Here is a 15,751-nt window from a genome sequence, read left to right as displayed (position 1 = left end):
TTCAGTTCAGAGCTCAGTTGTTACAGAAATGGTTCATCATCACGTGAATTACTGTAAGCATCAAATGTTGGTCACATAATGAGCATAGGTCATGAATGTGTCCAAACGGTTATGGAGACCTTGAGAATCGGACCTAGAGGGTTTTTTTTGTTTTTTTTGTTGTTTTTTTTTGTCAATTCACTACTTATTGGTCAAACTCATGACTCTGATATCATCCTCTCTTTAGATCTTTTTCATTCTCTTCCACTGCTTCTTTGTGAACTGAAAGCTGATGTTTACTTACTTTTTAAAATTTGGGTTACTTTGATTATAGCAGTTATTCCCGTATTCAAATGACAGCTTCTCTTAGTAGCTCTATGCATGAGTGCAAACGGTTTTATCGGACGTCTCGTGTCTTTGAGCAGTTATCTTTCAGTGTGTTTTCCATGTGCAGTTCTGAAAATAGCTGAATGAGATAAGCCTCAATGTCACTGATGAATGGTGCACTGTGTTCTCAATATGTCAGAACATGTGTTAGACTTTAATGTCTGTGTTGTCATCAACTTTATTAAATCCTTAAGTCACTGCTGAATCAGGAAATACCTTCCACTGCTTTTATTATCTTAGTGTGCTACAGTATCAGAAAGCAGAGTGGATAATATGCTAGACTGACACAAAACATGCCACTATTAAAGCTGCAAGAGTGAGGAGTTACCACTGAAAAGTAAAAAATGTTAAATGTGCTGTACTGGCCCACGCAGCCTTGTGTTCACTGACTTTCCTTTTTTTTTTTTTCTCGTGAAATTCAAACCTAGATTTTGGTCTGGGTGAAGTATGACTTGTCTCTAGTCACTATGAAATGGTTGGGGGACGTAAAAGACTAAAGATTCATCGATCAATCAGCCGGTGACTGGAATCGGCCAGTTTTCAGCTTCATCGGCCTGATCACGTATCTCACGTATCCGCCAAATACACCCATTTTAGCACTAGACGTTATCTGGTATTATGTTAGAAGACGGGGACAAGGTGGATATTTTACAAGCACAGACCAGGTAACCCATTTGGTCTCGACGATTTCAGTAGGCTGGTTGTGGTTTTTGGGCAACTGTTTTAAAACATTCTGCTGACGAAGGAAGTCGACAGAGCAGATAAAGGGGAGAGAGACAGAAAGAGGGGTCATGGCGATGTGCGCGCAGTACGAGGTGTTGCTGTGTCCGTGTGTCGGGATGTGAAAGAAATAAAAAAAGATTTATTAGTGTGAAAGAACTTCCTGTAACCTCATGCAGTTTTGGTTAAGTTATTAAATAATGAATGCTTTATTATGAATATACAATTGAATGGACCGAAGTAAGAATAGACTATGCTGATGCTAATGTGGATTAAAAGAAGGACAGAAAGAAAATCGAAAGAAAGAACTTTCCAAAAAAGAAAGGTTTGCTGTCAGTTATAGTTCTTAGAAAGTCTTTACTCACTCACTCACATTATTTTTCACACATAACGTCTGAACATACTGTTTCCTGGCTGTTTGCACATACTGGATATATTTTTAGGAGCATATGTGAGTAGTACTAGTAATAATAATAATAATAATCTTTATTTGTAGAGCACTTTTCAAAAACAAGTTACAAAGTGCTTTAACAGGTGTAAAGACAATAATACCCAAGAGACAATAATACAAAAACAATACAAGATAAAAGCATGAAAAGATTGAAAAGACTAAAATACACGTTTAAGATAAATATAAAATTAGTAAAATAGAATAAAATAAAAGGGATAAAATAAAGTCAAATAAGATCAGGAAAGGCTCTCCTATAAAAGTATGTTTTAAGAAGGGACTTAAAAGAGTTCACTGACTCAGCCGACCTGATTTCCTCGGGCAGGCTGTTCCAGGACGTCGGGGCCCTGACAGCAAACGCTCTGTCCCCTTTAGTTTTCAGTCGAGACTCTGGAACAGACAACAGACCTCTGCCCGAGTGAAATACTCATTCTGCAGAGCACTGGCAGACACAGTCATCTATCCGTGAATGAAGCCTGCAGCCTGTACATGTGTCTGCTCAGTGTTGTGACAGAGTGTTTCCTGTCATCACTACCTTGGACGTGAACCAGAGAGGTCTGGACAGGATGGGTAGTAGTCAGCTAGTAGAAGGTCATTGATCCAACGGAGACAACTTGTGTAGTTACACCACCTTTCCATCTCTCCAGGGTCCACTGGGTCAGGGCTTAGTGGTGTTAACTAGGGCTGGCAATAAAACAATAATAATAACAATCCTCAATAACAATATAATAAATGTTCAATAAATCGGCAATAAATATTTGGTTTAATTCACTTGAATCACGAACAAATTAGCACTTAATGTTTTTATTAAAATATTTCTTTTGTTGAGGAAAAGGGACTGAAACAGATTTACTAGTCATTTGAAATCAATTTGAAAGAAATAATGATTTGACATTTATCATGATAATTATCAATATCGAATGATGATACATTTTTACCTAGTTATAACACAAGTTATTCAGCGCAAATGCTTATTAATGTTAAATATAGCAAATATTTCCTATTAATGGATGAGTCAAAATCATCAGATAAGGCAGTTGCCAAGGTGAAGTGCCTCTCGATGGTATTCAGCAGCATATAGACTCTTTTAGTTATGTCATGTGTCCTGGTCAGAAGAGGCTTTTTGTTTGACCAGTTCATACATGTCTTTTCACAGCTAGGCTCTATTCAGGCCTTTAATTAAAGCCCCTGCTAACAGCTCTGTGGCAGCGCCGCACTGATGGATAAATGAAAGGAAAAGCTGGCTAAATGGTACAGTGCGCTTTGCATGTGGTGTTTGAACACCAGGGGCCTCATTTATAAACATTGCGTACGCACAAAAGAAGGCATATGCCACTCAGCAAACATTGGGTTTTATAAAAAACAAATCCCAATGTTAGCGGGGGGTTAGGAGGTATATTCCTATTCTCCACCTTATTTTAGTATTTACTCACTACTTGAATCTGCTCACCTTGCTTTTTACTTCAGTTCTCTTTTGCACACGCACACACCTTCACCTCTGGTCTCTTGCCCCGCCTCTTCCTGTCTCTCTCTCCCTGTATGTGTCCGCTGACTTTCTCCGTCAGCAGGAAGTTTTATAAAGTTCCCTAAAAGACACAGAACTTGTCTTTTGGATTTTTTTCCCCCCACATCTCCATTTTGACAACAGCAGGTGCGTCGCATGTAGAGGAGGCTTTTCAATGACGGAGCCTATTGAAACAATCAGAACCAACGTGGTGTGTTCACTGTCGCTTTACCTGGTCTGTGCTTATAAAATATCCACTGTGTCCACATCTTGTAATAGCAGATAACATCTCTCTCTGTGCTTCCCTGCAAAATGCTTAAAGGGGTTGCCAAATATACTTTGGCAGCTATTAATTTACCTGGGCGGCCTCCCGAAGTAAAGGTGTGAGGGGAAAACACTGAAAAATAATTTTCTTCACAATATATCACATAGTTTGTTGAAATGCTTGGTGGCCTGTATGCTTTTGTTATCCGAAAGTTCACAGATTCCTTTTCTGAGCTTATCTAGCTTGTGCTCCACTTTTTGTTTTTTTACTGCATAATGACCTAATTTATTTGTCCTCCAGTCTAATTCCCCCTCTCCATTTGTCTCTCAGGAGCCTGTTTGCCAGGAGGGTGAAGGACAGTCGGCCAGGGGTGCAGATAGACCCAGGGTGGAAGCTGTTTGGGAAAGTTCCACCACGGGAAGGCCCCACTAAGGACCCTAAGAGAATACAAACGGTAGAATTGTCACATGATAAATGAAGACCACCCACCTTATTGACACCTCATTTACTTACACAACACACCAGGCAAAAAATCTAATCACAGGTTTACGCACACATCAGTGAATACAAACATGGACATTGCCTGATGATCAGACAAACTGCATTTTCATTATTTTGCCCTAACCACTCAGGGGAGACTGACGTTTCCATTCTGATGTATGTTAGCTGTAAGCTAGCTAGAAACAGACTCACTAACAGTGTCCATGAAAGTGTGTCTGCGTGAACGAAGACCCCACCAAAAACTTCTTTTAATCTCTGTCCATCAAATGTGGTTAAGGGCTGGACGATTAATCAAATTGTATTTTCAATTATAATTTTGTCCTCCAACAATAATGAAACAAAGATTATTTTGCTGTTTTGTCCTATGTTATTAATCCCCTATTTTAGGACGACAGTGATCAATAAAGGATAACTAAATCCAGTGCACCCCTTTCCTTTACTATGGTGCACCTCCGTAAAAGTCGAAAGTCACCTTCAGCCAGGCTGTGGCATGTTCCAGTCAGCTTACTGTGGTCAGGTAAATCGTTTTTTGCGAAAGTCCGATCAGGCCGCCCCTTGGATTTGGATGTGCGTCTATCTGTGCTGTTACGGTACCGGTGCTTGGAGCGGTCAAATAGGATGAGAATCACATTTCAGCAATCCTTTCTCACATTTAAATAAAAACAACATCATACACATCATATAAAAAAATAATGAACAAGAGATTATTAACCAATGAAATAAACAGGCAGTCCAGATAAAATCAGGATTTGCTGTCTGATAAGTGTGTTTTAGAAGAGACTTCAAAGAAGACATGTAGTCAGACAGCCTATTTTAATTAGTATGTGTGCACTAGCATCACAGTTTGACCGATAAGTGAAATTGGACTGCTTCATGCGATGTTCAAAATGTATTAAAATGTAAATGCATGTCAGCCAACCGCTGGTAAATGAATTGATTCATTCATAATAACTTTACTTGATGTGCGTCGCCTACTGACAACAAGTGTGGTCTACAATTGATATGTATTGATATATACATTGATATGCAACATGGCCTATAATTAGCAGGTGTTCTATAGCGTAACATAGCGGATGCTGGAAGTGACGTTGAACTCGTTTACGCAATTTCCAATATTTTTGAGCATTCAGAGCCACGTCAACCAACCTCCGGTAACACTAGATTTTTTCTAAAAAATTTTTCAGTAGAATTACATTTAAAGTTCAAGGTAATAATTTACATTTACACCTTTTGGCAGATGCTTTTGGCAGATGCTTTTATCCAAAGCGACTTACATTTAAGAAACGACATACAAGCATCAACAAAGCATCAAATACAGCACGAGATCTACAACTGACAATAGATACTAGTAAGAGCAGCAATAAATACTAGTAAGAGCTCATAGCGCATATTGCATTAATGGGGTAATTACCTAGGGAAAGAAGAAAGGGTTAACAAAAAGTGCAATCAATACAAGATAATTGTAAGGGGATAGAAGAAGAGCACAGGAAGTGCATGTTAGAGGTTAGGAGTTAGAGGTGTTGTAAGAGGAAGTGTTCTGGGAAGAGTTGAGTTTTCAAGAGCTTCTTGAAGTTAGAGAGGGACGCCCCTGCTCTGATGGCGTGTGGTAGCTTGTTACACCATCGTGGAGCGTAAATTTGTATTATGGAGCTTAGGTAGATGTTAAAAAGACAATAAATGCATAAAGTTTTTAAAGTTGATGAGTAATCGTGTTAAATAATTGTAATCTCAATATTGACCTAAATAATAGTGATTGCTATAATCGAGCAGCCTTAATGTGATTTGACAGTGTTCAGAGTTCCTCACAAAGGCGGTAAAATATTTCATGACATCTTTAAAGTTTATGTTGCTGCATTTAAACATTTAAACTACCAGCAGTGTGTAGGGCAGTAGCTCAGTAATGCAGGTTCAAACAGCATTAGACTGGATAATGCACTGACTGAATCTATTTTATTAAGCACGGTTTTATAAAGTCATTATTGTTTAAGGCTTGCTTTACCATTTTTGTTTCTTTTATTTTGAATTTCAATTCATTTCAGTAGTAGATTGGATCAATCTGAAACTCTGAAGTGTTAATTTTGACCTTCTGAAACCACAGATAATGAATATATTATGTTGCAGCAGCTCGTGCTGCAGAACAGCTGTTGTTTAAAGGTCAAATTGATGAGCAACAACCTTTGATCAAGTAATGCCTTTAGCAGAGCTTATCAATGCACATATAAAGACCAATAAGTGTACCAACTTTATGGTTCCGTCTCCGGACAGATAACATAACAACTGATGGCTAAGACTCTGTTATGTAATGGCTCGGTGGAGCAGGATGTTAAAGAGGTCTAAAGTACCAAGAACATACTGTAAATGAGTACAATCTTTGTTGTTGAATATCAGCAGCACAATCTCCTGAGCAACAAAACTCCCCATCAGTGACATTTAGGTTCTTCAGCTATTTATATAACACCACATGCTGAAAAGCTAACAGCCACTCGCTATTTTTTTCTTTAAGTTCTTCGAAACATAACGCGCTGCTTAACGCGCTGCTCAAAAAAAATTAGGGGAACACTTGAATCACACATCAGATCTCAATGAACGATATAGTTCAAAATCTTTACTGTAATCCAGCCCTCAGCATTTTCCTGCACCAAGATGAACCCAGGGCCCGCTGGAGGTCATTTTGTAGGCCTCTGGCAGTGGTCCTGCTGCTGGGTTAAAGCCCTTCTATGGCCTTGTCCAGCTCTCCTTGTGTAACGGCCTCTCCTGGGATCTCCTCCATGCACTTGTGACTGTGCTGGGAGACACAGTAAACCTTCCTGCAACAGCAAGTATGGATGTCATGGTTTTGGCAACACGTGGGAAATGAATGTCAATCAAAGCTGTAGCACTTGCTCAGTAGCAAGTCATTACTTGACTGGCTACTCTCTGCTGTCTCAGACCACAACACCTTTTGTCCTGTGTCAGCCATCGTAGATATCCTACGGGGAGGCGGGAGCGGTAGACTAGGCAGTTGGCTCCAATTTGCAACCTAACGTCTAGATGCCACTAAATCCTACACTCTTTTACCCTTTAATTAGGTGAGTCAGATAAAGATAGTGTTTTTACATGTAACGAGTAGCAATCCATTGATGCTATTAGTTCAACTACATTTCCCAGTAGCAGTCAACTGTAACAGTTTTCAAAGTCATGTAGCTAGCAGTATCTTTCCAGTAGCTAGCTATTGTTTAGTAAGAAGCAGTGTTGTGTATAATGTTGTATATACTACTACTGCATTTTATTTGTCTTGTAGAAAAAAAAATCCCACAACTTGTTGATTGGAATAAATGACACCACCAATTTATCTGTTTATCATATTACTTAAAATAGATGTTTCTGGTTGTGAAATAGCTTCAACGTAGTTAGCTACTATTTCTACTCATTAACACCTAATTCAAACTCGACCTATGCAGAATAAAACTCACCAAAACCGTCTTGGACTATAACAACAGCCTGTAACGTTAGTTTAAGCATTTTTCTCACTCATACATGGTTGTTAAAGTAAACAGAAAATATAAAACAACCTAATGTTAGATGACGCATGGTGTATAACCATAATAATGATGTAGTACATGATACAAGTGATTATAGACAAATTCAAAATTTGAGGCATAGATCCGGACCCAGATTTACAGATTCAGATCACTCTTATGAGACTGTTCTAATCCCATACTCAGCAACCTGAAATTCAAAATGTCAAGGTCTTTGTAGGATAGCCATCTGGTGACTAAACACTCTCTTCCCACTTCCACTCAGAAGGAAGGCAGCGAAGTGTCTCGGGCCCAATTAAAGAGCACAACAGCTCTGTACTGGTTAAAGAAACCAAATAGCAAGATGGCACCTTGTAATTAGAGTCTGTTGAAGCCTGTTATTGCGGTACATTTTACCCAATGTGTGACACCACTGAAGTAGCATCCTCCTTTATGTTCTGTGTTTTTAAAGCCTGGTTGAAAGACCTGTTCATGGGCAGTTCCTGTAGTTGACATATTAGCCCTTTAACATGTCACATTAAATAGCTTTTTATGTTGACTATCTTGTTGTGTTAGTTTGAAATTACTTTGTCTCCTATTCAAGCACGGATCTACACACCCACGTGTGCTTAATATCTTAATTCCATCTCATCTGTGGTGTCTTGCCACTGACACTGCTGTTCAAAGCCAGGGCCAGTAAACTCTGTGTGTGTGTGTGTGGAAGGCTTTATTTGTCTAGGTTATTGTTCAACTGCTAAGATACACAGTGTTAATTTTACCATCAACTTTTACCCTCTGAGAACAACACTGCGTATCAAGTTGTATTTTCTAATTTACTCCACTTTGCATTGCTCCAATTAGGGCTGTCACAATATCAGATTTTCATGGCCAAAACAATTCACAATAACGATGTTTTCTAGCTGACCTGAATCCCTGGCGCTCTCTCGCTTCTTTGATGTTGCCTAAATAAGCAGGAGACAAAAAAAAATACTGTAATGCCACGATAACTTAGCTTTAACAACTTAATAACACAACTAGCTAAGAACTTACTGTAATTTAAATGTTTTCTGTGTCAGGACTAGCACACTAACTACATCTTACACTCTCATATCGAAATCTGCAGAATGATGGAGGCGAAGGTGGGTGCAGGCTTCTGGTATTGCCTCACTTTTGGTTAGTCTTGATGGCACGTCCTGCAGATTGGGGTCTTTACAGTACATACATTACAGTGATATAACATTTTCTGGGAAACCTACCAACTAACCAGACAAAGTTTTTTATTTTTGCTAATCCAACAAATAAAATATTTTACAAATCAATGTAATTCATCACATTAATGCAAAAATCATTTTAAAAAACTCATCCAATGTGACCTAAAAGAAGTCCTGCTATTGATTTATAAAATTGTCCACAATTGCTGAATTCACCAAGAAGTGTTATAGGTACAAACGGTGTAGCGAAATGGTCGACAAATTTAAATTCACAGTGTATATTGCCCTACTCTATTATCAATTGAAATGGCTTTTCAACATTTAACACTTGCTAGACACTCACATCTTAGCAACAGAACTGAAATGTGTAATCAGACAACCTCTGCAATCTATGTATAGTAAAAATCATCCAATAAGCAGGGAACAAGTTATTCTCCCAGTGCACAAGATGCGTAACTCCGCTGCTGTGTTCAGTCCTGACTGGAATAAAAGAGCAGGAGGCTGAGTGGCTGAAACCTGATCCATTGCTCTGGGGTTGATTTAGAACGGCTGCCTGGGTACAGCAAAGCGCAGCGCTCCTTTCAGTGCAGCAACGGTAACAAATTACACACGGCGGTGCTGATTTGCTGACACACACACACACACACACACACACACACACACTCACAGCAGCAGTAGACCTGATGCAGAGCAGCTGTGTGTAGCGTCATTGCTCAAAGAGAGGGAGGCGGTAGAGGGGTATAGAGGGGTATCATGCTGCTGCTGCTGCTGCTGCTGCATCGTCTCCAATGCGGGGTGTGTCCCTCTGTTGGCAGTTTGACTGTCCCTCTGCCCTCCTTTTTCACCTCCCACTCGTCTTCTCGCTCCTGGGTGACCGGTTGCCAGGAGTGAGCCCCCAGGAGCAGCAATGACGCTAGGCTAGGGTTTGGGAAAGGAATCCCCACTGGAGGACTTGGTCGTCTGGAAGGAACTGCAGCGTTCATGGTGAGTGAGCATTTGCACTGTGAGTACAAGCTGGTGAGCTCGGCGACCCACTGTCTCTCTCCTTGTCTGGCAGAATCAGAGGGCATCGGTAGTGACGGCGTGAAAGTGAGGCAGCAGAGGAAGATGCTAGCTCGGATTTGACATAATAGCCTCTTTCTGCTTGTCGTAGCTCTGTGCTTTGTAGTGGTTGTGATGGAGAGCGGGGTGATGATCTCTGGTGTCTCTAGAAAGGTCTGCTGAATGTGTTGATGGACTAATGACCACCCATCTTCATTGCATGTAAATGGACTTCTAATCTTCAGCGTAGTACAACGCAAGCATGTGCAGCAGCGTGACAGCGCTGTCTCTTCTCTATTTTGGCTTTTTGAAGCATGTTAAGGGATTTCCTCCTGCTGTTAAAGAGACACAGAGCTCATTTGACGGATTGAATCAGTGGGACTCCCATTTATTTCTGCTTTCCAGTAAAATGGTTAGATAAAAAAAAAAGCACTGGATCATATCTGAACCTTTGGTACCAATGCTAATGGTTCCATCGGTTTGTCTGGATATTGTACATTTTCTTTTTTTGTATCAACAAAGCTGCCAGATTGTTGCAGCCTTACTAACAGACTTATGCTCCCCCTCCGCTCCCTTGATGTACCTGTTATTCAACCTGTGTGTCAGCTGCTGAATGCCAAAACATACTACAAACAGATGAAATCATTGTTTGGAATTCATTTAGATATATTTGATTCCCTCAACAAGACTGCAGCAGATGTTAAATGGGTGTTTCTTGCAGTTCTGTTACTATCAATGACCAGATATGAAAACAGTGGGACTAATTTATTTGCACATCCAACACTAAATGGATTTAGTTGATAATAAGGTTAATTTCTGTGTCTGTGGTGCAAGGGACATTGTGGTTGTTTATGGTTAAACCTTCCACCACCGCAACCAATAATTTTGTTAGTGAATGGAACAACTCTGCTTTGTTTCAGTCTCAGTGTTTCTGGCAAATGAGACTTATCAAAACACTGAAAGAAATCAGACTTATGTACAGAAACAAAAATCTGATTTAAGATGGCACCATTGCACTGTGCGATTTTGGGTTGCCGGTCCTGACAGAAACCTGGTGAAATCCTTGGTATTCAATGAAAAACAGTGCCACTAAATCTTATACTGTAATTTTATACTTTTCTTTGGTTTCCCAGAATGTCAAAAATCTTGACAGTAGACAGATGAAGCCTTTTTAGTGAACAAAGACCTGAGTTAGTCTGCAGAGTAATCTTTAGTTTATAGTGCCCTCAACATTAGACTACATGTCTATGCACGTTTTAGTGGATCTGCATCAAACTCCTCAACTGCATCATTTACTGCTCTTAAGATGTGCCACTTACCTATACTTATTCTTGTCTCCCTGGAGTACACATACGATAAGGTGTGTTTCCACACTGTCCCTTATCAATGGATTTGTGGTTCTTTATTAATGCTTGGATTTCATTGCACACTTCAGTGTCGAAACGTTCCTCCGTCAGGCCACTTTGTAGCTGCTTTTCGCTATGTTTCTTCCATTTATGGAAAATTTCTTTTATCTTTTCTTGCAAACCACGGGTGATTTCCTCTGCTGTGAACGTCTGGGGAGCAGCCAGTTCTCCCTGTCTGCTCAAACAAGGCACTTTTGAAAAGTCAAAAAACGTCTATGGGTCCAAACCAGCCGTGTGTTGCTTTATTATTGCAAAATGACATTTCACTAAGTCGTTTCTTCTCCTTTTTCAGAAGCCTAGTCTGGTTTTTATAGTTAAGTTCTCTGGATGTATAAGACCTGCTTGAGCTAAATCTAAGCTGCTTATATTGTGCATACAAATATAGATGTTTTAACTTTTGTCAATATGTACATGCCACACATCATACATCGGGTAGATTCTTCACAACACGTTACTTTTACGGAAACAATGAGCACCAAAGTATTATTCTGTCAGATACCAGTATGATAAACAAGAGAGACGGGGTGAAAAGTGGTGACTCAGTTCCTTTGAAGCGGTCTTAAAGTCCAGATATATATTTATTCCTCGATTATTTATGTTCCTTTAGTGCGTAAGGGTTCACCAATCAAAATAGTCTAAATGGGGTTTTATACCTACAGTAACCTTCGGCTTTCATCCGTTCTACGATAGTCTCTGTCCTGTCTCTATCTCAGTCTCTCAGAGCTAAATGTTCAATGGTCTGTACTTGTATAGGGCCTTTCTAGTCTTCCGACCACTCGAAGCGCCACATTCACCCCTTCATACACTGATTGCCCAGGCTAAGGTGCCGACTGCTCATCAGAACAGAAATTAACATTCATACGCATTCACCCACAGCCATTGGGAACAATTTGGGGTTCAATATTTTGCCTAAGGATACTTAGTCATGCAGACTGGAGGATCTGGGAATCGAACCACCGACCTTCTGATAAGTGGCTCTACCTTACAAATTGATAGTAGCCCATTACAGTAAATGCGATGAGTCACAGATTGAGGAGTAAGTGCTTCCTTTATATTAAGATTCCTTTACGTAATTGAAGTTAATAAATGAAATCGTGATGGAATTTGAGTAACAGTTGTGATTAGTGAATTTGTAACCTGACCCGCAATTGCTGCCAAACACGCACACCGACATGCAGCCAACCACACAGAAGCCGTCTGACTCATTCCCACTTTGAATTGTGCTCAATGACCTCTGGGGGAAAAAAAAATATGGAACTGCCTAAAATGGTTTCCAGTTAAAAGATGCTTGTTGAAGTTTGGTGTGCAGTGAACCAGGCTGAGTACCCTGCTGTGGCCTTTCATCTAGCAGCTTAGAGAAAGCCAGTGGTGTTTTCATGAGAACATAATGCATAGGTACAAATCCAAGGCAACACAGGAGGACAGCTCTACCAACATTTGCAACCATGGTGTACTTTCAAGCCCACTTTGCATACAGAAAGAACTTGCCTCCAGTTGCTCATCATAACAAATGCAATTAGCCAATTGTGTGAGACTTTGTAAAGCCGCAGGGTGTGATGCTAACAGACACATTTTAAATCAAAAAAAGTGTCTTCCTTATGTCTATAATTTTACGCCATAAAGGCCATTAGCAGCCAGCATGACAGCTAGTCAGTCAGTCAGAGCCGCCAGGAACCATAGAGCTCTTATACAGCAGTACCAGGGAATTTGAGAAGTTTGCTGAACACCAGCGTGACAAAGCTGGTTGCCCTGGCTGCAGGCTGTCATGGGATACAACTCCAGCAATAACTACTACCCCATACACAGAAAGAGTAACAGTCCACACTATAAGTGAGGGGACAACAGGGGTTTCTTATCATTAATGAGAAAAACACAATACACGTGTGATTTATTTATTTTTTCTTTTAGGTGAGATCTGAACACAAGATTGCACACATGGAAAGGTCTCTGTATTAAACATAAGTACTTTTTTAATACCCACTGAAATATGTCTGAGCATTGAGTAGCAAAAAGTGCTGAAAGCTGGAATCAAAAGTATTGGTGCTAAAAACCGGTACAAAAAACTCTGGGGGCTGGAGTTGGAAACAATTGAGCTTATTAGACCTCTGTAGCTCGCTCCTCATCTCTGCTTAAATGCTAGATACTCAAGTACACATTAACCGCTATTAACATAACACACCTGAACCTGTAATACGCTGATCTAGATTCCCCAGAGATGTGCTCTTGGATCTGTGTTCTAAACTGGGTCCAGCATTAGACTGACCAACCTGTGAGAACCTCACCATCCCATTACAAATACAAGTAGGCTATTAACCACTCTGAGGTTTCTGGCAACCGGCTGTTACCAGTAAGAATTAGCCAACAGGTGTGTTTTTGATGTGATCAACAATCTATGAAGGTTACCTTTCTGCCTGAAGCCCCTTGTGAGAATTATATAATGTAGTTAAACTCGCTGCATTTTCTTTTTGTGTGTGACCCCGCTGCTGTTGCCATCAGACAATAACTAACCTCCCCATCACACAAGCACCTAGATATCTGTGTCAGAAAGAAATCTCTCTTTTTGTCTTTTTTTTCGTCTTCCTCTCGGTTGTTTGTGCCATGATTCACGGTTAAGCAGGCTCAAATGTGCATCATTGTTCATGGGGTGCTTGGGCGTGTGGAGGGCTGGATATGAGGCTGATACACGTGCGCACATTTCCATGTAGACTGATTTATAAAGGAAAAGCTACCTGTGTGCACACATGTTTTTTTTTGTTTGTTTGTTTTTAATCTCATTATTTTTTAGTATGGATCCTAAACACTCGCTTATAAATGAGGCCTGCAGGCTTTAGAGATCATAGATTGGGTCTAGAAATGTGGAAAGGTGTGGGCCTAAAAACTTGTTTGTGTTGATGGAAAGCGTCAGTGCTCAGCCTGAGGGTGATTTGGACCAAACCTGTAGCTTGGTGGGTTAAAGAAGGGACCAGTAGTGGGAAGTACACACACGGGTCTTCTGTGTCAGCTGCTTATATCTGAGTCAGTTACCTTTATTTGTCCCCTAGGGTCAATGAAGAACAGGCCCTGGTGCAACAGACGGCAACACAAAGACAGGACACGAGCCACGGGATGCGTCACTAACAGCCATGCATGCACACTCACACAGTCCGGTCGTAGGAATAGATTTTCCTGTCTATGTTGGCCTGTGCTGATCAATGTGAATGTCCCTGCGTTAAGCTGATTGCTTGCAGTCCTCGGCCTGCATTATTAACCAGCTCATCGCACGCTGGAGGCCATTTTGGACACATAGTTCAGGGGGTGCTCATATTGCACTTGCCCTAGTTCCAGTACCTTCCTGATTAACCTGTTAGTTTCCACTAGCAGTGCTCTACCTGCTCCCTAATGCTGGCTTCTGACACACACACACACACACACACACACACAATGTGTAAGTCAGCTGATGGTTGGCCTTGTGTTAAACTGCTCTGAGGCCTTAGCCTTTAACAGACTGTAAGTCACATGGCCTCCTCTTTCTATAGGTTTTATTCCACTCCCAGTGGTGAAGCAACACTCACACACTCATTAGACACGAGCTGACAAATGCTCAGAGGCCAAAAGAGCATTGTCACAAGGTTGTCAAGACATTTCTCAGTGTTTCCATGTGACAAGTCCTCTCTCATATTATTTCTTTTAAGTGCTTTCATCTCCTTTCTTTCCTCTCCCCATCCATTAAACCTTAGCTGTCTGTCTCTCACCACAACATTAGTTTTGAGGTCAACTGTGACCCTTGTGGCAATTTTCTCTGGCTTCGGAGCTGGATGCATGTCCTATTTGTACTTTGACATGGATTATAAAGCAACTAATCCACCTATTTCCCTCACTATAGTCCTCACTGTGTGTGTGTGTGTGTGTGTGTGTGTGTGTGTGTGTGTAAATGCTGCAGACATTTCATCGCCAGCAGCAATGTGAAACTAAATATATCCCTAAAGAAACTGAGGTCAAAAGCTAGTTGTGTTCTCTGTAAAGCTGTTGTATATTAAAACTCCACTTGTAGTTGTTAGTTTCTGTTTCTAAATCATGTGTTTATTTTGTTGTCAGGAATATGAAACAAAGAGTGGCAGAGCTGGACCCGGCAACCCGACGTCTCCCAGGCAGAGTGTGAGGAAAAATCTGGACTTTGAACCCCTCTCCACCACCGCACTTATACTGGAGGACAGACCTGCGTATGTAAACACACACAGACGCACACCGTCTTAGATCTTCGGGTTGTGAGACAATCCCACATTTTTCATTCTCCCTCAGTGCCAGAGGAGTTTATTAGACACTAAAGCCACGTCTGTTGTCTTTCTATCATCCCCTCCTTCCTCTGCCCTGTCATCAGACTCCATTCAGTATTGTTCCTGCTCCCACTATGTCTCTGTATCACAGACTCTAAGAGACTAAAAGAGGTGCTGCTGAAAGTTTAATGATCCTCCATCAGTCTGGCTCCATTACCCTGCTTTTTTAGCATTTTACATTTTGTGAACATGCAGACAGAATGCTGGGCTTCATCTTTCATTCAGTGGTGCCTCCCAGCTACAAGATTAGCACTTCTTCTGGGGAACATGGCCACTGAAAATAATAGTGTACACAAGGAAGTTTATACTGACACCATGACTGGCAAAAATTGTGAAGTCAGTTGCTGCTCAGGTCTTTTGCTGCATGAAACTCCCACCTCTTTCCCTTCTTCACTGTCTCCCCCTACTGGTAACAAATATGCACACAAGCTTCTGTGTTATGGAGTAAAATTTGAGTGCACCATCTCTTTATACGTGTA

The 15,751-nt window shown here is 40.7% G+C and overlaps 1 protein-coding gene across 3 annotated transcripts in view; it reads left to right on the top strand.

Annotated features, from left to right (window-relative positions):
- tbc1d14 (TBC1 domain family, member 14) overlaps nucleotides 1-15,751 on the top strand; it is a 45,235-nt gene that overhangs the window by 16,099 nt on the left and 13,385 nt on the right. For 2 of the 3 annotated variants that reach the window (XM_038730847.1, XM_038730849.1), the window contains 2 exons: nucleotides 3,634-3,757; nucleotides 15,034-15,158. In XM_038730847.1, the coding sequence (XP_038586775.1) occupies nucleotides 3,634-3,757; nucleotides 15,034-15,158 (249 nt within the window). Of the gene's footprint in view, nucleotides 1-3,633; nucleotides 3,758-8,869; nucleotides 9,497-15,033; nucleotides 15,159-15,751 lie in introns of those variants that run through there. The other variant, XM_038730850.1, reaches the window with a different exon arrangement.

This window comes from Micropterus salmoides, unplaced genomic scaffold, assembly GCF_014851395.1.
Source record: "Micropterus salmoides isolate LMB-PRFRI ecotype aquatic unplaced genomic scaffold, ASM1485139v1 Ms_hic_scaffold_2, whole genome shotgun sequence".
Taxonomy (NCBI): domain Eukaryota; kingdom Metazoa; phylum Chordata; class Actinopteri; order Centrarchiformes; family Centrarchidae; genus Micropterus; species Micropterus salmoides.
The sequence above is the reverse complement of the archived record's forward strand: the minus strand, read 5'-3'. Positions and strand labels throughout refer to the sequence as shown.